Raw genomic sequence first — 25882 nt, 5'->3', positions numbered from 1 at the left:
CTTCATGTAGTCATTCAATGAATATTCCCTGAGGCCCAGCTACATTCCAGGTCCTGTACTGATGTAAATTGAGTAGATCAATCTCTGCCCTCAATGGGCCTCCAGTCCAAAGGGAGAGTGAGAAATTACAAAGTTAACCTCCACATAAGAAATACTACTGTGATTAGGGACAGCCAAAAAAGGAAAGACACAAGGTGCTGAGATAGATAAAAACAGTAGAAACCCACAAAAGTAAGACTACTCAAGCCTAACAAATGGCTTTTTTTAGGAAAACAACCCCAAAGAAATTTCTATAGAGAACAGGGATGTGATATCCAAAACATCATTAAAAGGCAAGTCTAGGTTGGGTGCAGTGACCCACTCCTGTAATCTCAGCACTTTGGGAGGACAAGGTGGGTGGATCACCTGAGCTCAGGAGTTTGAGACCAGCCTGGGGAACATGGTGAAACTCCACCTCTACAAAAAGTACAAAAATTAGTTGGCTGCATAGTATTCCATGGGTGGGCAGAGGGGGGGAGGGACAGCATTAGGAGATATACCTAATGCTAAATGACGAGTTAATGGGTGCAGCACATCAACATGGCACATGGATACATATGTAACAAACCTACACATTGTGCACATGTACCCTAAAACTTAAAGTATAATAATAATAATAATAATAATAAAATTAGTTGGGCAAAAGAGATGGTCTGGTGGTAAAAAGAGGCAAGTCTAAAAGAGATAATTTAAAGTGGATAATATCTAAAGGAAAGAAAATCAATGTTGTGTGTCATTCAGTCTTTCCATTTCATCTTAATCAAGAAAAGCTGTGTCAAACCTTGAGGTGATAATCAATATACGTGACACAGTTTCAACCTATTAAGTCTAAATTAATAAATATACATATTAACTTACAGTGTAATTTTCAAGATATCCCATAGCTATATTCTTTCAAGATCACAGTATGTCAACCCAACTTTGGGCTTTAGCTGCAAGCATCCATTGCTACTCGATTCAACTATGAGACAGGAAGTGAGGGAGCAGCAAAAGAACTAAAGCCTCTACGAGTAACACACTTGAAGAGGCCCTGGTGTCAGGGCATGGGAGGAGAATGAGTGCTGGACATCTGGGGGCCAAATCCAAGGGTGGGAAAGGTAGTCAGTCCTTCTAAAAGCAGGAATCTTTTAGTACGGCCACCAGAAAATGATGTGTTATCTCCTGACATCTCTAACTGGCAAGAGGCACACACAAAAATTAAGAAAAAGACAAGTTTAGGATGACAACTTTGTCTCCACCAGCCAGCATATTTTTGGAAGTGACAGATCCTTAAATCAATTCTGTCTCTCCATGCTTATTAGCAGGAACTCCTCACCGCATTAGCATAAGCCTATCAAAAGCTAGGAAAGAACATCTCATTACTTGTGAAGCCTTAACGAGTCTTAATGTGTTACTAGGAATCAGAAGAGTTTCATAAGCTGGCCTTGGGGTCAAGTTTTGAGATGTGGATGTTAGCTCAAGGTCTGTCGTTAACTACCTGATCTGGGTAAGTCCACCTCTTTGATCATCCCGGACGATACTATGTGTTCATGGCACTTCACAGGAGTGGAAGTGGGTAGGAAAAGGCTGGAGAAATGTAAGAAATAACTATGAAATGCATGTTATCACTGAGTCATGCTTTGTCATGTAGATGATTACATGCTAACCACACATTAATGATGCTATGTTGACCGTGTGTGCAAGAGAAGGTGTGGTTTATTCTACCAGCCCCCGGTAGTTTGTTCTCTCACACCCTTGATCATCCACTCATCCAGTAAACATTCATGGAGGCCTCTTGTGTACTAGGCATGGTCAGGAGCTCGAAATGCAGACATTAGGCATGATCACTGCTAAGTCGTCATCTGGCCTGCAGGGGCATTCATCAATGGGACTGAGTTCAATTGTCTATCTGTATTATTGAACTAGTTAACTAACAAGTATCCATTAGGGTGCTATGTATTGTGTACCCAGACTCTTCTAAATCCTGGTCGGGAGGTAGAGAAAGTGGGCAAACATGGGTGGGTCAGCTCCACAGCGGGTCTCCTCCACTTCAACCAGTTTGGCCCCCATTTTTGGCTGTTACTCACCTGTGTAAGAAATGCCTGCCTTCAATGCATACTGAAGACATCTAGGAAAAATGATGCCCCAGGGAATAGAACTCCAGGGGATCCCATGCTATCAGAAGAAGAAAGTAATTGCAAGCTTACTAGAATGTGCATGGTGCAGAGGTAGCAGGGGGAAGCTGGCTCCTGTTGGAACAGAGGGTTTACCCCAGGAGATAGAGTGGGACACACAATGGGGCCTCATAGCCAACTTCATCTCCAGGCACTCCTCTGTCACTATCCTTCTCTGGGACTGATGTGTGCAGGAGTGCTTGGATGACAGTGACCTCTTAGAAAATGCCTTACATAGCAGAAAGCCAGAAGCACTGATGGAGGAGAAGATAGGAGGCAGGCGGCCAGGCTAGTCCTGTGGGCATGTTATCATAAGAGCCCAGCCTTGTGTGGGAGAAAAGAAGGGGTGATTCTAGAAGCAAATGGGTAATATCAAACAGAGGTTAGTGACTGATTAAATCAACAGCAATAAATGAAAGGGAGATTTAAGGACAAATGATTCAAAAGCCTCAAAACTAAGGAAACTGAGAGGGAAAGATGGAGGCTTTCAAATAAATGGTAATAAATATGCACCCGACTGAGGAACTGCATGAGAAAAGGTCTGATTTTGGATAGGCTGAGTTTGAGGTGAATTCCAGGGGAAAGTCAAGCTTAGGAATCAAGAGAGACACTGAGCCAGGGACATATATCTGTGTCCTTGGGATAGATCAAATTTCTAAAGGAATGTCCATTAACCAAGAGTGCCCATAGTTTTGGAGCAAAAGGAAGATTAGAAGCCATGGAAGAAGATGGAGGAGTGCTTGCAGATGCTCACCCACACAGAGGTTTGTGCTATGTTAAAGGAAGAAAGATACAAGCAAAAAAATGGTCAGCCATCAGATGCTGAAGGAAACAAGGAGCATAAAGCCTGAGAGAAGATGATCCTTCTCTTTCTCCAGGTCTCCGGAGATGGTGGGTGTGAGTGGGAAACTGAATCATTGTTCAGCACACATCCACTCCTGTGGGAGGAATATATTGTCTGCCCTGCTGATGTTGGCCTTGACATGAGATTTGCTTTAGCCAATGAAATGTGAATGGACAAGAGGTGAGCAGAGGCTTGAAATGTGTCTCTTTATTTTGCTTTGTCTCTTGCAATCTTAACTTTTACCATCTCGACTTGTGGACACAGAAGGAGCTGACTTAAACTTAACAGGCAGTATAAAAAACAGAACCACCCCAGTTTACCCACAGAGCCAGAACAAGAAATAACATGCTTGTGGTTAAATGTCTCTGAAACTCTGGGATGCTACATGGCATTATTGGAGGAAAACCTGGACAGTACTGTGTGAGCTGTGGGTCTGACACAGTTAAATGTGCTCCTTCAGGGATGGCACCCTCTGGGCCTCCTTATCACTGTACTCAAATCGTAAAAGTACAAGCAAGATGAAAAACAAAGCCCATTTCAACCAGTTCAAAGAGGAACTTGGTGACTGTATACTGGGGTTATTTTCCTAAAGCCAGACAAGTCAAGAGTTACACATTAAATATCTTAAATATCGATTGTTACATAAAGTTTTATAAAATCAACCAGAAAAAAAAGACTGGGGAATTTTTTTTATCTTGCCCTGGGGTAAAGTGCAAGATGTACAAAGTTAGGGATATTGAGATTTGATAAGTTCAAATAATTTTTACAGAATTGGTTGTGGCAACATCCAGCTAGCAGCTGACATGGAACCAAGAGGGGAAGGACTGAATGTCTGAATTAATCAACAGATTCAGAATCCCACCCCGTCCCTTCTCCCTCCAGCTCCTTTTCTAACAGGAATGCCATCCCAAGCTTTGGGACCATGAATAAAGGATTTGAGACAAGATAAAAGAAGAAACGTCTGGTGTTCAACAGTGCCTCTGCCAGGTGTTCAGGGCATCTAACAGATTGGTCCCTGCCCTATGGCCCAGGTGCAGAAGTGTCAGGCCCTGGTACAAGACAGCCTAGATCATTCTGAATTCCAAGCTCTCACACTTGCCCAGTGACAGGCTCATGACACTTTTCCCCGCATCAATGTGATCTGTTTTTTGTCTTTGGGCTGACACTACCATTCACCAGATTATCCCTCCCATGTACAACAGGATAACTCACACCTAGCAATTTCAAGACCTCTGCTTTTAAAAAAGGTCATGAGGCCAGGCGCGGTGGCTCACGCCTATAATCCCAGCACTTTGGGAGGCCAAGGCAGGTGGATCACCTGAGGTCAGGAGTTCAAGACCAGCCTGGCCAACATGGTGAAATTGTCTCTACTAAAAATACAAAAATTAGCCGAGTGTGGTGGTGCACATCTGTAATCCCAGCTGAGGCATGAGAATTGCTTGAACCCAGGAGGCAGAAGTTTCAATGAGCCAAGATTGCACTAATACACTACAGCCTGGATAACAGAGAGACTCTGTCTCGATAAATAAATATTAAATTAAATTAAATTAAAATAAAAAAGGTCACGAGAAACATAAAGGGAGACTCCATTTAGGCTATTTCAGATGTCATTCAAGAAGACCAACTATAATTATCCTCTTGCTAAGCTGCTGACTTACACTAAGAAGCTTACAAAAGCCTTTTGAACTCATTTTGTTCTCCGCCTTTCAGAAAGAGTAGAAATTCAAGAATCAGGAGCACAAGACGAGTCTACAGTGTGTCCCACTCATTCCTGCAACTGCGTCTCTTTAGTGCTCTAGTCCCTAATGTGGCATCAACTTTTTTTTTCCTCAAGCAGATATAGCTGAGCCTGAGTGAGTCGCTTCACAGATAAGGCTATGCCTGCCTTTTGGAAGCCAGCCATGGTAGGAGAGGAGGCTACAACAAGACAGAACACAGAGACTCAGCCAGGAAATCCCATCCTATTTGAGAAGGAGCCCAACTTTGGATTTTTTTTTTTTTTTTTATTATACTTTAGGTTTTAGGGTACATGTGCACAATGTGCAGGTTTGTTACCTATGTATCCATGTGCCATGTTGATTTCCTGCACCCATTAACTCGTCATTTAGCATTAGGTATATCTCCTAATGCTGTCCCTCCCCCCTCCCCAAACCCCACAACAGTGCCCGGAGTGTGATGTTCCCCTTCCTGTGTCCATGAGTTCTCGTTGTTCAATTCCCACCTATGAGTGAGAACATGCAGTGTTTGGTTTTTTGTCCTTGCGATAGTTTACTGAGAATGATGTTTTCCAGTTTCATCCATGTCCCTACAAAGGACACGAACTCATCATTTTTTATGGCTGCATAGTATTCCATGGTGTATATGTGCCACATTTTCTTAATCCAGTCTATTGTTGTTGGACATTTGGGTTGGTTCCAACTCTTTGCTATTGTGAATAGTGCCACAATAAACATACGTGTGCATGTGTCTTTATAGCAGCATGATTTATAGTCCTTTGGGTATATACCCAGTAATGGGATGGCTGGGTCAAATGGTATTTCTAGTTCTAGATCCCTGAGGAATCGCCACACTGACTTCCACAATGGTTGAACTAGTTTACAGTCCCACCAACAGTGTAGAAGTGTTCCTATTTCTCCACATCCTCTCCAGCACCTGTTGTTTCCTGATTTTTTAATGATGGCCATTCTAACTGGTGTGAGATGGTATCTCACTGTGGTTTTGATTTGCGTTTCTCTGATGGCCAGTGATGATGAGCATTTCTTCATGTGTGTTTTGGCTGCATAAATGTCTTCTTTTGAGAAGTGTCTGTTCATCTCCTTCGCCCACTTTTTGATGGGGTTGTTTGTTTTTTTCTTGTAAATTTGTTTGAGTTCACTGTAGATTCTGGATATTAGCCCTTTGTCAGATGAGTAGGTTGCAAAAATTTTCTCCCATTCTGTAGGTTGCCTGTTCACTCTGATGGTAGTTTCTTTTGCTGTGCAGAAGCTCTTTAGTTTAATTAGATCCCATTTGTCAATTTTGGCTTTTGTTGCCATTGCTTTTGGTGTTTTAGACATGAAGTCCTTGCCCACGCCTATGTCCTGAATGGTATTGCCTAGGTTTTCTTGTAGGATTTTAATGGTTTTAGGTCTAACACTTAAGTCTTTAATCCATCTTGAATTAATTTTTGTATAAGGTGTAAGGAAGGGATCCAGTTTCAGCTTTCTACATATGGCTAGCCAGTTTTCCCAGCACCATTTATTAAATAGGGAATCCTTTCCCCATTTCTTGTTTTTGTCAGGTTTGTCAAAGGTCAGATAGTTGTAGATATGCGGCATCATTTCTGAGGGCTCTGTTCTGTTCCATTGATCTATGTCTCTGTTGTGGTACCAGTACCATGCTGTTTTGGTTACTGTAGCCTTGTAGTATAGTTTAAAGTCAGGTAGCATGATAAAATACTGGCAAACCGAATCCAGCAGCACATCAAAAGGCTTATCCACCATAATCAAGTGGGCCTCATCCCTGGGATGCAAGGCTGGTTCAACATACGCAAATCAATAAATGTAATCCAGCATATAAACAGAACCAAAGACAAAAACCACATGATTATCTCATAGATGCAGAAAGGCCTTTGACAAAATTCAACAACCCTTCATGCTAAAAACTCTCAATAAATTAGGTATTGATGGGACGTATCTCAAAATCATAAGAGCTATCTACAACAAACCCACAGCCAATATCATACTGAATGGGCAAAAACTGGAAGCATTCCCTCTGAAAACTGGCACAAGACAGGGATGCCCTCTCTCACAACTCCTATTCAACATAGTGCTGGAAGTTCTGGCCAGAGCAATCAGGCAGGAGAAGGAAATAAAGGGTATTCAATTAGGAAAAGAGGAAGTCAAATTGTCCCTGTTTGCAGATGACATGATTGTATATCTAGAAAACCCCATTGTCTCAGCCCAAAATCTCCTTAAGCTGATTAGCAACTTCAGCAAAGTCTCAGGATACAAAATCAATGTACAAAAATCACAAGCATTCTTGTACACCAATCACAGACAAACAGAGAGCCAAATCATGAGGGAACTCCCATTCACAATTGCTTCAAAGAGAATAAAATACCTAGGAATCCAACTTACAAGGGATGTGAAGGACCTCTTCAAGGAGAACTACAAACCACTGCTCAATGAAATAAAAGAGGATACAAACAAATGGAAGAACATTCCATGCTCATGGTTTGGAAGAATCAATATCGTGAAAATGGCCATACTGCCCAAGGTAATTTATAGATTCAATGCCATCCCCATCAAGCTACCAATGACTTTCTTCACAGAATTGGAAAAAACTACTTTAAAGTTCATATGGAACCAAAAAAGAGCCCACATCGCCAAGTCAATCCTAAGCCAAAAGAACAAAGCTGGAGCCAAGTTTGGATCTTACAAGAAAGGGGTGAGCATTAGGAAGCAGAAGCTGGGGAACTGTGATGTAGCAAGCTACAATCCTTGCAGCAAAGGACAGACAAGGCCGGGCGCGGTGGCTCACGCTTGTAATCCCAGCACTTTGGGAGGCCGAGGCGGGCGGATCACGAGGTCAGGAGATCCAGACCACGGTGAAACCCCGTCTCTACTAAAAATACAAAAAAATCAGCCGGGCGTGGTGGCGGGCGCCTGTAGTCCCAGCTACTCGGAGCGGCTGAGGCAGGAGAATGGCGGGAACCCGGGAGGCGGAGCTTGCAGTGAGCCGAGATTGCGCCACTGCACTCCAGCCTGGGCGACAGAGCGAGACTCCGTCACAAAAAAAAAAAAAAAAAAGAAAGCAAAGGACAGACAATCTTCCTCCTGCAAACACCATTCAACATACTGGAATGTCTGGCCCCTTTCTTTCCTCCATGCCCTTGCCCCGTGAGAAACTCCTCTGCCTGGAATGGCTTTCCTCCCCTCACACTTTAGGGCCCAGCTAAAATGTCACCTCCTTGGAAGCCTCTCAAATCATTGCCTCACCTCCCAAGTAGGCAGAGCGAGGCACAGCCCTCTTTGTTCCGACCTTTATCAGAGCACTTCTCGCGTGGTAGATTAATAATTTACACGTTTGTTGCATGCTCCACACCGTGAGCTACTGTAAGGCTAAGAATTCCAGCTATTATTCATGCATATATCTCCAGGCCCAGCATCAGCCCTGGCACAGACTACAGGCTCATAAAGTATTTTCAAAATGGCAGTACCCTAGTTTAGAATGAAATTGGAAACTCTTTGTTTTAAGGAATAAAATAAGTGCCAAATTATATTTTATCTACTTTTTCTCCACAGAGTTCTGGAAAGGATTGGGGTAGGAAAAAACATTTGTCTTGCAAAGTAAAACCTTACCAATTTGGATTAATTGGGAGGTCAGTCTCAATTAGCAAAAAACCTTAATTAGAAATACCTATAATGATAATTTTAGCGTGAACCCAGGAGGTGGAGGTTGCGGTGAGCCGAGATCGCGCCACTGCACTCCAGCCTGGGGGACAGAGAAAGACTCCGTCTCAAAAAAAAAAAAAAAAAGAAATACCTATAATGATAACTTTAAATGTTCAAAGACCCACTGTACATTGAATGAGGCTAATGATGCAGCAATGGCATAGTCACCAGTGCATGGGGACTGCTTTAAAGAACAGATAGAAATAATTTGAATCAGTCTATCAACTGTTCATTTACATCGATATGTTAAAGATATCCTAGTTGCAATCCTGCTCTTGTAACTCATTTGCTTAAAAACCCCTGCTTTTTTCCTCTCTTTTTGGGGAGCTTAGGTAGGGGGGTAAAAGAGAATCTCTCTGGAATTGTATTAATCATACATAATCTTTGGATTGTGACACTCTTCCATCATACACAGCCTGTATTCATTCATGCATTCCTTCTTTCATTCACCCAGAGATGGGGTCTCATTCTGTTGCCCAGGCTGGAGTGCAGTGGTGCAACCATAGGTCACTGCAGCCTCAAACTCCTGGGCTCAAGTGACCCTCCCACCTTAGCCCTGCAAGTAGCTGGGACTTCAGGTGTGTGCCACCACGTCACTGCTTTCATTCATTTATTTTGTAATTTTAAATAATGTAATAAACATGCACAAAACCATTACCCAAAACAAAAGCCAGGATCTTGAGAATAACATACCTCTAATCGTTTGCTACTTCTTCCCAGTGAGTCCATCCCCAGCCTGAAGTAGGTCCCATCCTTAATACCATAGCAATCACTCCCTGGTTGTCCTTTCTATACAGGTTTTATTGCATCTATCTGTATTCTGAAAAGTATATTTTTATTTTTGTCTTTAACTATTAAAAAGATGTCATCCTATAGGTAATGTTTTAGAATGTACTTTTTCACTTATTAATTATTATAGTTCTATTATGTAGCCACTATCTTAGGGTTCACTGTGGCTCATTTGTTGTTGAAACCTAATAGTCCATTTTAGGATTGCACCTCTATTTATTCATCTACTCTCTCACTAATGCCATTTGGGTTGTTTCCAGAATTTTGCTATTGTTTACAGTGCAGCTTTGAAGATTCCTGTTCATGCACAAGACTCTCTCTTGGATATTACACCTCAAGTGTAAAGGGTGTGTACATATGCGATCTATTTATTTATTTACTGAGACAGGGTCTCATTCTGTCACCCAGGTTGGAATGCAGTGGTGTGATCATAGCTCACTGCAGCCTCAAACTCCTGGGCTCAAGTGATCCTCCCACTTCCACCTCCCAAAGTGCTGGGATTACAGGTATGAGCCACCTCACCCAGCTAATATTCAACTTTAGATGGTCATGACAAGCTTCTTCTGATGTGGTTATGCCAATTTACTCTTTGATCAGTCATTTAAAAGACAGCTTGTGGACTGATATCTCCTCCAATACTTGATATTGTCAGACTTGTTAATATTTGCCGCTTGTTATCAGTGTAAAATCAATGGAGTTATCAGCATTATAAACAAATTAGTAATCTAAATTAATCAGTATTTTGAAATAAGAAAATATATTTGATTACAAAAATAACTTTCACTGTAGAAAATTCGTAAATATAGAAAAACACCAAAAGGGAAAAAAATGACAGCTATGGTTTATCAAGGTTTAATATTCCTTTACAATGAAGGAACATTTACCCCATTAAAAGGGCAATCTACAATTGCAATCTATTTAAAACCCCTTGGGAGTGCTCCTTCCAGACCTGACCTACTACTGAACAAAGCCCTACCCAGTCTTAGAGATTCCCTAAAGTGCCACTGCACTGTTTTAGGAGCCCAGGGAACAATTTACGTACTGCAAGATGCTGGCTAAATATCAGAGTTAAAAACTGAAGATGTGTTTTGAAATTCATAACATCTCCCTTATGGGAGGCTCATGTTCTATACAGTGGTTTCAATCTATGCCTCTTTTGATGTGGGAGGAAGGGACTGGAAGTTCTTATTAAACACTTAATAAAAGCACTTCTTTTATTTTTAAATCCATTTTCAGAAACTCCTTTGTAGCATTTTACTTCCTTTCGGCAGCAAGATGCCATTAAGGAGAGCAAAAACAGTCTGCAGAATAACAAGGACACCATGGCTAGGCCGCGGGTAATTGAATAAAGGTGTCCCCCAAGGCATAGAGACTCAGTTCCTAGGGGCACAGTGCATTTTACAAACACTAGCCCAGCATAAACAGAGTCTGCTTACAGCACATCTTCTGGTGACTAAATTTCAAACTTACTCATGTCTAACCATGTGTCAGGCACCGTGTTAGTGAGAATTCAGAGAGAAGGACACAGCATCTACCCTCTAGGGCGTCACCATCTACTTGGAAAGACTTACAAACTACATAAATATAAAACTGGAAAGAACAAAATAAGTTGCTATTATTAGGTACACAGAGGGGAGCAAAGACCTGATTTGGACCAACAAGGATGTGAATAATTCTGATGAAAGTAGTGTGAAATATAAACAGAGCTCCAAAGGGTGATTAGACTATCTATAGGAAAATATAGTCTATAAAACAAATTCAGGCAGAAGGGAGAAGTGCTTCATTCGGAGAACTAGTCAGTTGTTCATGCAAACATTTCGTAAGCATCTACTGCGTTCCTGAGCTGCCCTAGAGACTGGGAACACAAAGAGGTGAATGAAACTAACAACGGAGCTTCTGAAAGGCTTTTCTGAGAAGATACGAATTTGAAGGATGAAAGGAACCAGCCACACCAAGAGCAGGGGGCAGAACTTTACTGAGAGAAGGAAGAGCATGTGGATAACTCTATGGTGGGAAAGCCCTTGGTGTAAACTAGGAGGTGAAAGGAGGCCAGGGGGCCACATGGAAATGCCAAGCTGAAGAAGGATTATAGGTGCTGTTGAAGGGTGGGCAGAGGCTAGATCACACAAGCATACAGGTCAGCATAAGGAAAGTGAGCTGGAGTCTAAAGACCATCAGAAACTCTGAAGACATATAAGTGTGTTTGGGGAGCTTTGTGGTGGGTAGGAGGGCAAGGAAACAGAATCCCAAATACATCTTTGAAAGACCACTCTGGCTAACGGGTTTGGAAAGCCATGAGAGGGAGAAGAAGAGAGATCAGACGAAGTGGTAGCAGTGGTTTAGGATAGAGATGATGGTGACCTGCACTGTGCATGTAGCAGTGGAGACAGAAGTGGATTGATTAAATATGTATTTTTAAAATACTTTAAAAATTTGTGATAAAAAGCATATCATAAAATTTATTCTCATAACCATTTTAAGTATATGGTAGTGTTAACTATATGTATCTTGTGTGCAACAAATCTCAAGAAATTTTTCATCTTATAAAACTGAAGCCCTATATCCATTAAACGACTCCCCTTTACTCCTCCTACCCATCCCTGAGGACCACCATTCTAGTTCCTGTTTCTAAGAGCTTAGCTACTTCAGATACCTTAATGTGAAATAAGCCAATCACACACAAAAAGACAAATATTACCAAATGAAATCATGTAGTATTTGTCTTTTTTTGTGATTAGCTTATTTCACTTAGCATAATAACCTCAAAATTTATCCATGTTGTAGCATGTGACAGGATTTTCTTCTTCTTTTTCTTCCCCCTGGTACAGAGTCTCGCTCTATCACCCAGGCTGGTGTACAGTGGCACGATCACAGCTCACTACAGCCTCGACCTCCCAGACTCGTGTGATTCCCCTACCTCAGCCTCCTGAGTAGCTGGTACTATAGGCGTACAACCACATCTGGCTAGTTTTAAAAAATTTTTTGTAGAGACAGGGTCTCACTGTGTTGCCCAGGAAAGTCAGGAACTCATAGGCTCAAGCGATCCTCCTGCCTCGGCCTCTCAAAGTGCTGAGATTATAGGCAAGAGCCACCATGCCCAGCTGATTTTCTTCTTTTTTAAGGCTGAGTAATATTCCATTGTATACACCACATTTTTAAAATCTGTTTATCCATTGATGGACTTTTCGGTTGCTCCTACCCCCTGGCTATTATGAGTAGTACTGCAATGAATATGTGTGCCAATATCTCTGAGATCATGTTTTCAATTCTTTTGTTTATACCCAGAAATGGGATTGCTGCATTGTATACTAATTCTATTTTTATTTTTTAGAGGGATGTCCATACTGTTTTCTATAGCAGGTGCACTATTTTACATTCCCACCAACAATGCACAAAGGTTCCAATTTTTCCACATCCTGGCCAACACTGGTTATTTTCCATTTTTTTTAAAGTGACCATCCTAATGAGGAAAAAGGTTTCTCATTATGCTGTTGATTTGCATTTCGCTGATGATTAGTAATGTTGAACATCTTTACATATGCTTGTTGCTCATTTGTATACCTCTTTGAAGAAATGTCTACTTAGGTCCTTTGCCCATTTTTAAATTGGATTTTGTTGTTGTTGTTGTTGTTGTTGTTAAGTTGTAGGAGTTTTTATATATTCTGGATATTATCAGATACATGGTTTGCAAATAATTTCTCCTATTCATAGGTTGCCTTTTCACAATGTTAATTATTTCCTTTGCTGCATAGATGATTTTAAGAAGTTTAAAGTAGTCCCCTTTCTTTTTCTTTTGTTGCCTGTGCTTTTTGTATCATAACCAATAAATTATTGCCAAATCCAGTGTCAAGTAGCTTTTCCTCTATGTTTTCTTTTAGGACTTTTATACTTTCAGGTCTTATGTTTAGGTCTCTAATCCATTTTGAGTTAATTTTTGTATGTCATATAAATAAGGGTCCAACGTTTTTCCTTTTGCATGTGGATATCCGGTTTTCCTAACACCATTTATTGAAGAAATTGTTCTCTCCCCATTGTGTTGCCTTTCACTTTTGTCAAAGATCATTTGACATACACATAAGGGTTTATTTCTGGGCTATTTATTCTATTTCATTGGTTTATATGTCTGTCTTTATGTCAGCATCATATTGTTTTGATAACTATAACATAGAAATACACATATGTACATATATATTTATATATTATAATTATATATATAATATGGACATACATAAATACACACACACACACACACACATATATATATATGTACATATATATTTTTTGGAGACAAAGTCTCTGTTGCCCAGGCTGGAGTGCAGTGGCACCATCTTGGCTCACTGCAACCTCTGCCTTTCGGGTTCAAGCGATTCTCATGCCTCATCCACCCAAGTAGCTGGGATTACAAGCGCATGCCACCACACCCAGCTAATTGTAATCACATTTTGAAATCAGGAAGTATGATACCTCCAGCTTTTTTTTTCCTTAAGATTGCCTTAGCTATGTGGGGTCCTCTGAGATTCCAAATGAATTTTAGAATTTTTTTCTATTTCTGTAAAAGCCACTAGGATTTTTTTCTTTTTCTTCTTTTTCTTTTTTTTTTTTTTTTTGGTGGAGTCTCATTCCGTTGCCTAGGCTGGAGTGCAGTGATACAATCTTGGCTCACTGCAACCTCTGCCTCCTGGGTTCAAGTGATTCTCCCCCTTCAGCCTCCTGAGTAGCTGGGATTACAGGCGTGCACCACCACGCCCAGCTAATTTTGTATATTTGGTAGAGATGAGATTTCACCATGTTGGCCAGGCTGGTCTCGAACTCCTGACTTCAGATGATTCACCCGCCTCGGCCTCCCAAAGTGCTGGGATTACAGGCATGAGCCACTGAGCCTGGCTGCTACTAGGATTTTGCTAGGGATTACACTGAGTCTGTAGATCACTTTGGATAGTATGGATGCTTTTTAACAATATTAACTCTTGTAGTCCATGATCATAGGATATCTTCCCACTTATTTGTGTCTTCTTTAATTTCCTTCAGAATTTTTTGTAGTTTTCAGTATATGGGTCTTTCCCTGCCTTGGTTAAGTTTATTCCTGAGTATTTTATTCTTTTTGATGCTTTGGTAAGTGGGATTGTTTTCTGAATTTCCTCTTCAGATTGTTCATTGTTTGTGTATAGAAACACACTTGATTTTTGTTCATTGATTTCATATTCTGCATATTTACTAAATTTGTTTATTAGTTCTAACAGTTTTTTGGTAGAATCTTTTGAGTTTTCTACACATAAGATCATGTCATCTGTGAACAGATAATTTTACTCTTTCCTTTTCAATCTGGATATTTATTTCCTTTCCCTATTTAATTGCTCTGGCTAGCACTTCCAGTACTATATTGAAGATATGACAAAAGAAGGCATCCTTGCCTTGTTCCTGGTCTTACATAAAATATTTTCAAATTATTGCCCATTAGTATGATGTTAGCTGTGGATTTTCATATATGGCCTTCACTATGTTGAGGTAATTTCCTTTTACCAGCTTGCAGTGTGGTTTTTATCATGAAAGGTTATTAAATTTTGTCAAATGCTTTTCTGCATCAACTCAAATGATCATGTGTTTTTTGTCCTTCATTCTGTTAATGTGGTGTATTATGCTGATTGATATTCATAGGTGAACCATCTTTATATTCCAAGAGTAAATCCCACATAGTCATGGTGCAGAATCCTTTTAATGTATTATTGAATTAAGTTTGCTAGTATTTTTTGAGGATTTTTACATCAATTTTTATGATAAATATTGGTCTACAGTTGTTTTACTTGTGGTATCTTTGTCTGATTTTGGCATCATGGTAACTCTGGCCTCATAAAATGAATTTGTAATGTTCTTTACGCATTAATTTTTAAAAAGAATTTGAAAAGGATTGGTGTTAATTCTTCCTTAAATGTTTGGTAGAATTCCCCAGTGAATACATCTGGTCCCAAACTTTTCTTTATTGGAAGGTTTTTGGTTACTCCTCACTAGTTATAGATCTCTTCAGATATTTTATTTCTTCATGATTCAGTCTTGGTAGGTCGTTCAAAATGTATTTTACAGAAATATATTTCTATAAATCTGCAAGATTAATTGATTAGAATGAGAGAAAGGGAAAATAATGGATGATGATTCATTTTTTTGTCTTAAGCAACTAGTTATATGATGGCGCAGGAACCAGGATAAAGATTAAAGTAGAAATGGGGACATTAAAGAGTTAGGCTTTAGGTGTTTTAGACCAGAGGTGCCTGGAAGATATCCAGATATAGATGTTTATTGACAGCTACATATACAGATCCAGAGCTCAGAGACCCCTGAGCTAGAGTAGAGAGACAGAAATTACAGGGTACATTTAGAGAGCAGAGAAGAAGGCATAGTGTTTGAAATACAGTATTCACCAAGAGACAAGAATGGAAAATAAACCCAGAATACCTTCCTAGAACTAGATCACGGTGACAGGCTCTGACACTGGGGTTTTATTCTCTGTAAAGTCAAATTACAAAAAGGTTTCTTCCCCCTTTTTGTATGATAGAATTGTTTATCCATGGCTATTTATTTCTCATTTAAAAGTACTATATGCCTAATTGTAAAAAAAAAAATTAAAAATAAGGAAAAGCAAAAAGAAGAAAATAACAAGCATCTATAATTCCACCATTCATTTATAATCACCACTAAAATACAGCCTAGTCTCCTTCCAAGAATTTTTCTTTTCATACCCATATTTTCCATAATTACAAAATTTAAATTATATTATATACAGTAATTCTATATCCTATTTTTTTCACTTAATATTTTGTCTGTGATTAAACATTTGGCTATTTGATTAAAAATTCTTTGTAAACATAATTTTAATTGCAACATAACATATTGAATAGATATAAAATAATTTGCTTGTAATTCAATTACTGTTGTATATTTGGGTTGTTTTCAATGTCTTCTATAATATATAAACCTAGGACAGATACTAGTATGTACAGATCTTTGCTCCATTTCTATAACAAAGAATTTTGAGATCAAAGGGCATAAACATGTAAAAATATTTTTTATACTATTGGCAAATTGTTTTTAGAAATGCAAAATCAAGGTATATCCCTACGATATGAGCCTGCTCATTCACTGCATCCTTACTCTCACTGAGCATTATGGTTTTAAAAAATATTTACTAAATTTATAGATGAAAAATAATACTTCAGTGAAATTTTCTTACTGTTTTCATGAAACTATGAGACAGGAATCACTCTCACAAACACTCCATTCCAGTAAATTCAAACCATGCCAATAAAGTGTTTAATTTTAATATTATAATCAACAATATGAGTTTAAGCTCACAAAATATGAACAAATCTCTAACAAGATTACTCCAAAGCAACAGGAAAAACTTTATTTCTAGCAGTCTAAGGGGAAGATCTAGGCTACTGAGGACAGCCCAACAAAGTGATGCTGAGTGTCAAACCACATAACCTGCTAGAGATCCTAAGGACTCATCAGAACTTGTTAGCTCTCTGTATAGAGCAGAGGGGAAATGGTTAACATGGGAAACACAAGCAAGTTGCAGTCTTTCCTCTCTCTCTACCATTGATGAAGAGATGAACTATAACTCAAAAGACATTTTTCAATTCAAAAGGCACCTGGAAACAGAATTATTCAACCTCCAGTATCATAGAAAAGAACTGCTTAGCCACATGTATTTAAAGTTCAACCATGACATCCAATGAGAAGCCTGGAAGAGTGAGACCAAGGGTAATCCTCTTCTTTCTCCTGGTGAATTTTAAGCTAGATATCTGGAAATTTGGATTAGGTGAAATATACATTTTCATGCAGGCTGAGCCCCATGAATGTTTGGTTTAGACTGAGATGACTTGGATGTGGTCCCCACATTGCCATAAGGGAGAGGCCACCTTCACATATGCAGAGGTTTCAAATGGCAGGTGTCATACACCCAAGTACCTTTATAATCTTGCTGGCCAGCAGTAGAAAGACGAAAAAGGGAAAGCTAGCAGGGCAGACTCTGGCAGTGCCCATTTCTAACACTATCAAAAGGAGGGAGAGTCTTGGCTTAGGGACACAAAGTCCCATCGGCAAGGCTGACCTCATGGTGGACATGTGGTCACCGTGCTCTCTTAGATCCCTGCTGTCCCTCCTCCCACAAGTATTTGAGTGCTCACTCTATAAGATACTATGCTAGAGATTAGGGATCCTGATGAATAAGGCAGACATAGCTCCTGCTCTCACAGAACTGAAAAAGAGTAAACAACAGAGTATAAAAAATCTTTTAATTAAAATTATAGTAAGTACTTAAATGAAAATGTCAGGTATAATGAGAATGTATAGATGGGCATAAAGGGTAGAGAAGCCTATGTTGGGAGTTGTAGAGGCTTCCTTGAGGGAATATTTGAGCTGAGCTCAGAGGATGAGGAGAATTAAACTGCCAAAGGCTACCCCAGGCAGTATGCACAAAGGTCTCCAGCAGCCCTTGGTGGAAAAGATCTCCCAGATGGTCCTCCTGCCTTCCCTTGTTCAGGTCCCATGCTTCTGTCAAACCTTTCTAACTATCATTTGGTTTCTCATGTAAATATACTTGCAGATAGAGAATGTACATAATACCTGGCATTTTAGTTTGTACAACTTTCTTTGAGCTTGGTTAATGAAAGTTCGCTCCCAAGAGGCAAACTCTCTTTGGGCATGTTAGCAACATCAATCAGGTTTTCAAACTTAGAAGGCCAGACTTCAGAGCTTGCCCTCAGTTCTGGGACAGTAGGGTTTATGTCTCCTCGTTCATCAGGATCCTTAATCTCTATCATAGTACCTTATACAGAGTGAGCACTCAAAATATTTGTGGAAGGAGGGACAGTGGGGGGACTAAGAGAACATGGCGACTGCATGTCCACCATGGGGTCAGCCTTTTCAATGGGACTTTGTGTCCCTAAACCAAGATTCTCTCTCCCTTTGATAGTGTTAGAAATGAACACTGCCAAAGTCTGCCCTGCTGGCTCTCCTACTTTTGGGTTTCTATTGCTGGCCAGCCATGCCTCTCTAACTCTCACTTTGGACATGCAATACCTTTGGTCAGGTTATAGTCTAATCACACTGGCCTAAATTTCTGTCTGCCGAAGCAGCTTTGTATACCTCTGGTCTGATGTCTAACCTAGTTTATTATGGTCATTTATAATTTCAATCTCAGAGGGCAGTCTTACTTCCAAGTTTTTGGGAGCTACCACCCTGTCAACCCCTGTAATTGCCAAACTGTTGCCTGGGTTGTTAAGGACGGGGATACTTCAGGATGCACAGCAGTCACAGGATAAATAAGATAAGCACGTGTGCAGTGCATGTGGCTAAAGCCTGTTCTTACTTCATAAAAACAGAAGCTAGAAATGAAATTCTTATATTTGGCTATTTTCTCAAAATATGATATTAATTTTGAAAATTAAAAACAGAACAAGCACTGGCCTGGAAGTCTGGGTGAGATCTAGACTGTTTTGATCCTGGCTCTGACACTAACTTGGCTGTCAGCAAGTCCTGTTTCAGTGTTAACTTCTGTTAAATAAAGGGGTTGGACTAGATGACTACTACAGCCCCTTCCAATATTGACATTAAATTATTCAGTAATTATTTTTCACCTAAGAACTCTTTCTTCCCCAACTTAATAAGCACCCCAAAGATCAGTCCAGTTGCTGGCAGCAACCACCACATACTTGGGAATCTGGGTGAAGCATCTCAAATAAATCACAGAATTACCTAAGGATTTTCACGATTATAAATGAAATCATTCAGGAGAGGAGCAGAGATTCTTGGGACCTGATACAAGCTAACATAGCAGATTCTCTGACACACAAATCTTCCGAACCCTTGGTAATCACTGGATGGAGAACGGAGATGCCTGGGAAATCTGGTTACAACCCAGCCGTAAGGTACCCTCTTCCTTTGATTTCCCCTAGAAGCAGGGTGTTTGTGGAAATTATTTTTTTCATATGTAAAATAGTCAATCATTATGATAAAATGTTTCCATAAGCTTATACCTTTTACAACCTTTGCAAAAAGCAGTTCCCTTATCTATTCTTCATATTTGAGGGTTCAGCTCCTTTCACCTCACCCCTCAGCTCACAGATCTGTACACATATCCTGTCACTGGTACTAAATTACTCTCTCAAATAGGCGTCCAGCTATAGTACAAACAAACTCATTATAATTTGTTTATAACAAAAAATAATCTCAGCTTTAATTGGCCGGTATGTTAAATTCAAAGCCATGTTAATGTTTAAACAGTTTACAAATCCTGCTTACAGAATGGGCATGTCTGATGAGGCCCTTCCCCATCTGATGGAAAATCACCAAAAAGAATACAGACAGACCACTAAGGGGCTTACGCTCCAGAGACACATATTTGTTTCTGCTGCAGCAGCTGTGAACAGACTGAGCGCAATCACATGAATTCCAAAAGATTTCTTCTGTTAGCTCAAATAGGATGTTTACAAAAAATAATACCCTGAGATTTATCTGAAAATGGGCTTGGGGATGTTTTACTACCTACCTTGAGTAGTGAGACTCCACCCCCAGGGCCTCCCGGACACTGGCAATGTGCTGCTCCAGGGCTGAGCCGGTTGCTGTTGGAAGGGTTGCACTGCTGCTGGCCTGGAAGTCGCTTGAGTTTTCCACTGTGTTCTCACCCAGGTAGTGTTCATGAAACTTCAGAATTCCTGAAGCAAAACAGGCACAGCCGACATTATACACAATTAGGGTCAGAGAAAGGAGAAGTTGAAGGCAGGGAACAGGAATGCCAATGGTATGTGACTTCTCTGACAAGTATGCCATGCTGTAAACCCTGTGAAAAAATCCTGAAATCCAAGGTCTCAAGAGGGCTTTCTCTATTTTGGTCAGTATCCTTTTCACAGCTTTTACCATTAGGGGTGGTGCTTGAAACCAAGGAATTCAAGATATAGCCTCAGAAGCTCCTGGAATTATAACTACTTCATATGTGTTTCAAAACAGATGCTTCTTAGAAGCACCAACTAGGGAAAGTCTCCTTTCAGGAATAGTGCATGAGTATGCCAAGATATATTCCTTATAGAAATTGAAATCCCAAAGAAAAATATAATTGGCCAAGTGGAAATTGTGTTCCAACAGAGCTTTCATTTCAAAGCAAATTATAATAAATATGTAGTATAAAGGCCAGATAAAAACATTTTAAACCATTTTTAAATAAGACTAACTGGTCAACGGTCATTAATGAATTAAAAGAGCAAAAAATGATGGGTGCATGAAATTGAGGCAGTCTGGCGTGGTTTTCTGGCAATAAATAGGATATATTCTCAAATGGTAATGAGGTATGTCAGCTCTGGAAAACCCCGGTCCTCTCTGATTGGATTAGCGCCCCCAGTGAAAGCTTCAGAGCCTCATTAAGAGCAAAAAGGAAAGGAAAAAGAAACAATAGGAGCCTCATTATACATGGCTCATTATTACAGGAATTCAGATATACCACCTGTCAAATCATGTCCCCAAGATGTAACAACCACAGAGAGAAGGAGTTTGATAACTCCCAGTCATCAACCGTGTCCTCACGAGTATCAGTGCCACTCTGGGAGCTGGGATCCACAAAGATTCCACAGTGGCCAACATTTATTAACCCAGTCACTGTAAAAATCACAATTTAAAACCTTTAGCATTAAAAAGGTCAGCTGTAAGAACATTCTTTGTGGAAAGCCCATAAAAAACATGGAACTAAAGGGAAAAAATTATTAAAAACAATGCCGAGGCATAGAATGTATAGACACAAATGCTCAGAGCCTAAAAGCATCTGGGAGCTGTCATCCAGCCATCATTATTTTTTTTAAATCAAAGGGATAGAAACATAATCAAGAAAATCTTGTCAATTCTCGCTGGCAGTTAAAGTTTTTGAAACTGGCTTACAGATATTCAAGAAGCTCATTCTTTAAGATTACCAATTATAAGATCCACTTCCCCAGTCAATAAACTCTAATTGGATCTGGTGTGTCTCCAACTTGGTAAAGCCATCAGCATTTTATTATGCAAAAAATATGGCCCTAACAGCTAATTAGTGTTTCTGTATTTAGTGAAACTGTTACAGCCTGAACATTTAATGCTGATTTAATCAAAGGAGATTTTTACTTCTGAAATAGATTTACAGCAGAACTGGTTAAAAATGGGTTCTGTTAAACTCAGAAATTTCAAGCATAAGACTTATTTATAACCTGTGATAGAGTTGCCATTATCATTTTAGTCTCTTTAACTTTGCCATGACAAAGGGTCACAATTATTAAACCATGTCTAGAAAGAATTTGTTAGGACTTGCAGTCATCGCTTTATTAGCTAATGAACAACAGCTGCCTACACACAGGGCTGCTAGTGAAATTAATTCTTCTGCTCTTAGTCTTCCTTGATAAATGCTTCCACATTCAACAGTGAGGAGCAGCAATTTCTTGGGGGAATGAGAAAGCTAGGCTGTCTGATTAATTGAATGCCCCACCACGGCATATCCACTGAGGCTGAGGTTTTGCTAAAATCTGACATCAGTTCCTTAGTATGATCTATGATAATGCACCTATTCCACCTCTATTCATTAGACTTTCACAGGTCTAGTCTTCTAATTGCCCTGTTCCCACAGAAAGAGATCTTACCTGCCCCAGGAGCCAGCAGCCAGCTATACAGATAGCCTGCAGCCAGGGAATAGTAAAGCACTAGTCCCCTCTGGCCATTTACCATCTCTAAGATCTGATCAATAGTGACTGGGGAGTAGGGGTCGGAGTCTTGTTGTCCTGTTTGTCGTTCCACCAGAAGATCAGCAAATGCCCTTGTCCGTCCCCTTTCTGCCACGGCCAGGGCTTCATCATGATGGCCTAGGAGACAGAGAGATATGCTGAGGAGTCCATGGTGAGTGTGCTTACTTAGAGAGGCCTATCAGGGATGGCTATCAAATCCTGGGCAGAAACCTCACTGCCTCTACCCTCCAATATGTGACAGAATCTCACTTACACTGCTTCAAATTCAATTCCCTGCCTCAGATGGTGGGTGCAGTGTCCCGCATGACTGATTCCACACTACCCTAAGCCATCAGGCCTTCGCCTGTCTTGCAGCCAGCGCCACAAGAGAGCTGATCCAATTCAGTGCACTTGTCCTTAGCCCTGCTCCATCTTTGCTCCACCTCCTGAGTTGCTCCCTAACCTGGCTTTTTTTTTTTTTAACCTCCTGCCTGGCTTCTGACACCAGGTTTATTGGTGTCACTTGGCTCTCTATGTGTCTTTTTTTTCTTTTTTTTTTTGAGACAGGGTCTCACTCTGTCTCCCAGGCTGAAATATAGTGGCACGATCTCAGTGCACTGCAACCTCCGCCCCCTGGGTTCAAGCAATTCTCCTGCCTCAGCCTCCCAAGTAGCTGGGATTACAGGCACGTGCCACCATTCCTGGCTAATTTTCGTATTTTTAGTAGAGACAGGGTTTTGCCATGTTGGCCAGGCTGGTCTCAAACTCCTGGCCTCAAGTGATCCACCCGCCTCTGCCTCACAAACTGTCTATGCGTCTTCTGACTCTCTCTCCTCCCTCCATGCAGCCCCTCTATGCATAACATTGTCCAGCCTTATCCATTTCTCCCCAAATTACACCTCCATCCCTTTACGCATGCCAGTCCCTCTCCTGGGCGTGCCCTTTCCCCTTTCACTGGCCTTGTCTCAAGAAGAGGGATGCTAACAGTTGTCCTGCCTATCACAAAAGGCTATTTTTTTTTTATTATACTTTAGGTTTTAGGGTACATGTGCACAATGTGCAGGTTTGTTACATATGTATCCATGTGCCATGTTGATTTCCTGCACCCATTAACTCGTCATTTAGCATTAGGTATATCTCCTAATGCTGTCCCTCCCCCCTCCCCCAACCCCACAACAGTCCCCGGAGTGTGATGTTCCCCTTCCTGTGTCTATGAGTTCTCATTGTTCAATTCCCACCTATGAGTGAGAACATGCAGTGTTTGGTTTTTTGTCCTTGCGATAGTTTACTGAGAATGATGTTTTCCAGTTTCATCCATGTCCCTACAAAGGACATGAACTCATCATTTTTTATGGCTGCATAGTATTCCATGGTGTATATGTGCCACATTTTCTTAATCCAGTCTATCATTGTTGGACATTTGGGTTGGTTCCAACTCTTTGCTATTGTGAATAGTGCCGCAATAAACATACGTGTGCATGTATCTTTATAGCAGCATGATTTATAGTCCCACAAAGGGCTATTTTAAAGATTAAATGAAGCACTACATGTAAAGACGGCTGGCAGGCCTACTTACATCACCACACGTATAACAGGTAGTGGTAATGTTGTTGGAGCTGATATCTCCTTCCATTCTGGGCTCCAACACGCTTTTTTCCTTATCCCCATGGGCAAAGAGTTTAACCTCTCAGGTCTCTAGTTCTTTAAAATTGCTTCTCTATCTCAAGCTTTTCCTGTCTTTTAATCAAATTTCGAATCCCACTTTCCTTAAGGAACTGGTCTATAATCTAGTTTAAAAGCTAATATACCAATATGAAAGCATAAAAAATGCAAAGGAATTGTTTATAAGTGCTGAAGGAACACAATGCAGAGGATTTACTTTTGTCATAAATGTAAATATGGAAGTTACTATAACCAGAGTCCAAAGAAAGCAGACAGAAGCAGACCAGATGCTACAGCTGTGACAGCACTTCAAGGATGCCTTGTTTCCTGCAGTTTGGGTATCAGAAGCAAGTGGAGATTTATATGTGTGTATGTAAATGTCTCCTTTTACTCTATTAAGTTATTAACTGGAACAGCAGGGACAATTTCTGCACACACTGGAAAATCGGCCCCTAAGTGCTAGACAGACTTAACACTGTGATTATAATAGATAATAAACTGTAATCCTAGGCAATGAACACATTTAACAGATAAATTTTTCAAGAGGAAATTTGAGTCCTTCCTATACACACAGCAAAAGACAGGTTATCGAAAAGGCCTCAACATCCAAATTCAAAGCCTTTGTTAGTTCCAATAAATATCTCCTGGGAAGAGGCAGATGACAGGGAGCTGGAAAGGACCGGCTGACTAGTTAAGACCCGGGTGAAAGAAGATGCATGCTGCCCTAGTGTGATGGGGCACATAGGCTTGGGAGAATCATCACTGACTATGCCACAGCCTAGGAGGTAGACCCAGGTGGCAAAAACATTTATTAGACAGCAACCTTGAAAGATGTGTGGATGAGGAAATAGAGAAGAGGCCAGGTGTCTTCTCAGGTACTTCCTCTTAGTCAGATGCTTGAACCACAGGCTAGTGGTGAGAGGGAACCTGAGGAGGGCACACCTGGTTCAAGCATCCTTGTCTCAAGGACAATTTCTCTGGCTCCTGGACCCAACAGACAAGAGACTTTGTTTCAGGCTGGGTGTGATGGTTCACACCTGTGATCCTGGCACTTTGGGAGGCCCAGGCAGGAGGATTGCCTGAGCCCAGGAGTTCGAGACCAGGCTGGGCAACATAGTGAGACCTCATCTCTATTTAAACTTTTTTTTTTTTTTTAAAGAGACTGTTTCCACAGCATCTGAGTTTATCTTAATGCCAATCAGCACTGTACTGGACTCACTGACTTATGTCTCCCCACAGGCTAAGCTTCTTGGGGTCAGGAACCAGGCCTTCTTGACTGTAACCCCCAGGGCAGGCACCCAGCACATGGTAGGAGCTCTACTAATCTTTGTTGAATAAATGAATGAATATTCAATGACTGGTGGTAGTTGTGGCTTCACAGTCTGTTGTCACAACAAATCATACTTCTTCACCGCTGTCACTAAACAACTTGGACACACGGACACGCACCCATGCGCACTAGTGCACACGTAAGCAAGGAGTAACCCCCGCTGTTCTCACCTAGGCTGACGAGCACCCGCTGCAAGGCCTGGTAGGATGATGTCTGCAGGTCAAAGAGGGAGAGTTTGTAGTCCGTGCTCAGCTGTGCCTCGTGTCGGATCGTTTCAAACAAGGCTGATGCCCTATAAAGCTGCAAGGCGGGAGGAAGAACATCATCCATTCCCCAGAAGCCAATGTCCAGCTGTTTACAGACTAGAGACAACTTTTGCTCATTATCTTTGTGCACAACCTAAATATTTTTTACAGATTTGAAAGGAAGAGTCTTATGTCCAGGTGTAAGGAAAAATGGATGTGCTGTGGTCAAGAATAGGCTGAGGCAGACATCCGGTCCAGCATGACTCAGTGAGTTTAGAGCACAGGCGCACAACTCCACTCATTATGTAATGACACCATGTGAGGCGCATTAGGTGATCACCCATGTGAGCTCGTGCTTGGCTCAGAGCCACTATTGTCTTTAAAAGGTATAATTACCCTGCTAACGCCGTAGATATGGCTTGTGCACATGGCTCGTGCCTGGGCTCACTAGCGCCCAGAGAGAGTAAAGCCATGGTGAAACTGTCTACGCTTCCTCGAGTGTTTTTCCAGCTACCTGCCACTTGCCCACTGATTCCCCTCAGACCTCAGTTAGAATCTGGCACCAGATAGGTCCTTGTGGACCTGAAAAGGCATCAGATCATACCCAGTAAATTACAGTTTATATAATTGATTTTTGACAGACAAGGGGATCTAAAA

At 40.8% G+C, this 25882-nt stretch overlaps 1 protein-coding gene across 5 annotated transcripts in view; it reads right to left on the bottom strand.

Annotated features, from left to right (window-relative positions):
* Positions 1-25882, bottom strand: part of TTC28 (tetratricopeptide repeat domain 28) — a 755749-nt gene that overhangs the window by 106115 nt on the left and 623752 nt on the right. For all 5 annotated transcript variants that reach the window (XM_055252441.2, XM_055252442.2, XM_063623363.1 and 2 more), the window contains 3 exons: positions 25151-25280; positions 21908-22126; positions 19804-19969 (listed from right to left, as the gene is read on the bottom strand). In XM_055252441.2, the coding sequence (XP_055108416.2) occupies positions 19804-19969; positions 21908-22126; positions 25151-25280 (515 nt within the window). The remainder of the gene's footprint in view (positions 1-19803; positions 19970-21907; positions 22127-25150; positions 25281-25882) is intronic.

The sequence above is a fragment of the Symphalangus syndactylus genome, chromosome 18, assembly GCF_028878055.3.
Source record: "Symphalangus syndactylus isolate Jambi chromosome 18, NHGRI_mSymSyn1-v2.1_pri, whole genome shotgun sequence".
Lineage (NCBI taxonomy): Eukaryota > Metazoa > Chordata > Mammalia > Primates > Hylobatidae > Symphalangus > Symphalangus syndactylus.
Note: the sequence above shows the minus strand (reverse complement) of the source record. Positions and strands in the feature narration are given on the sequence as shown.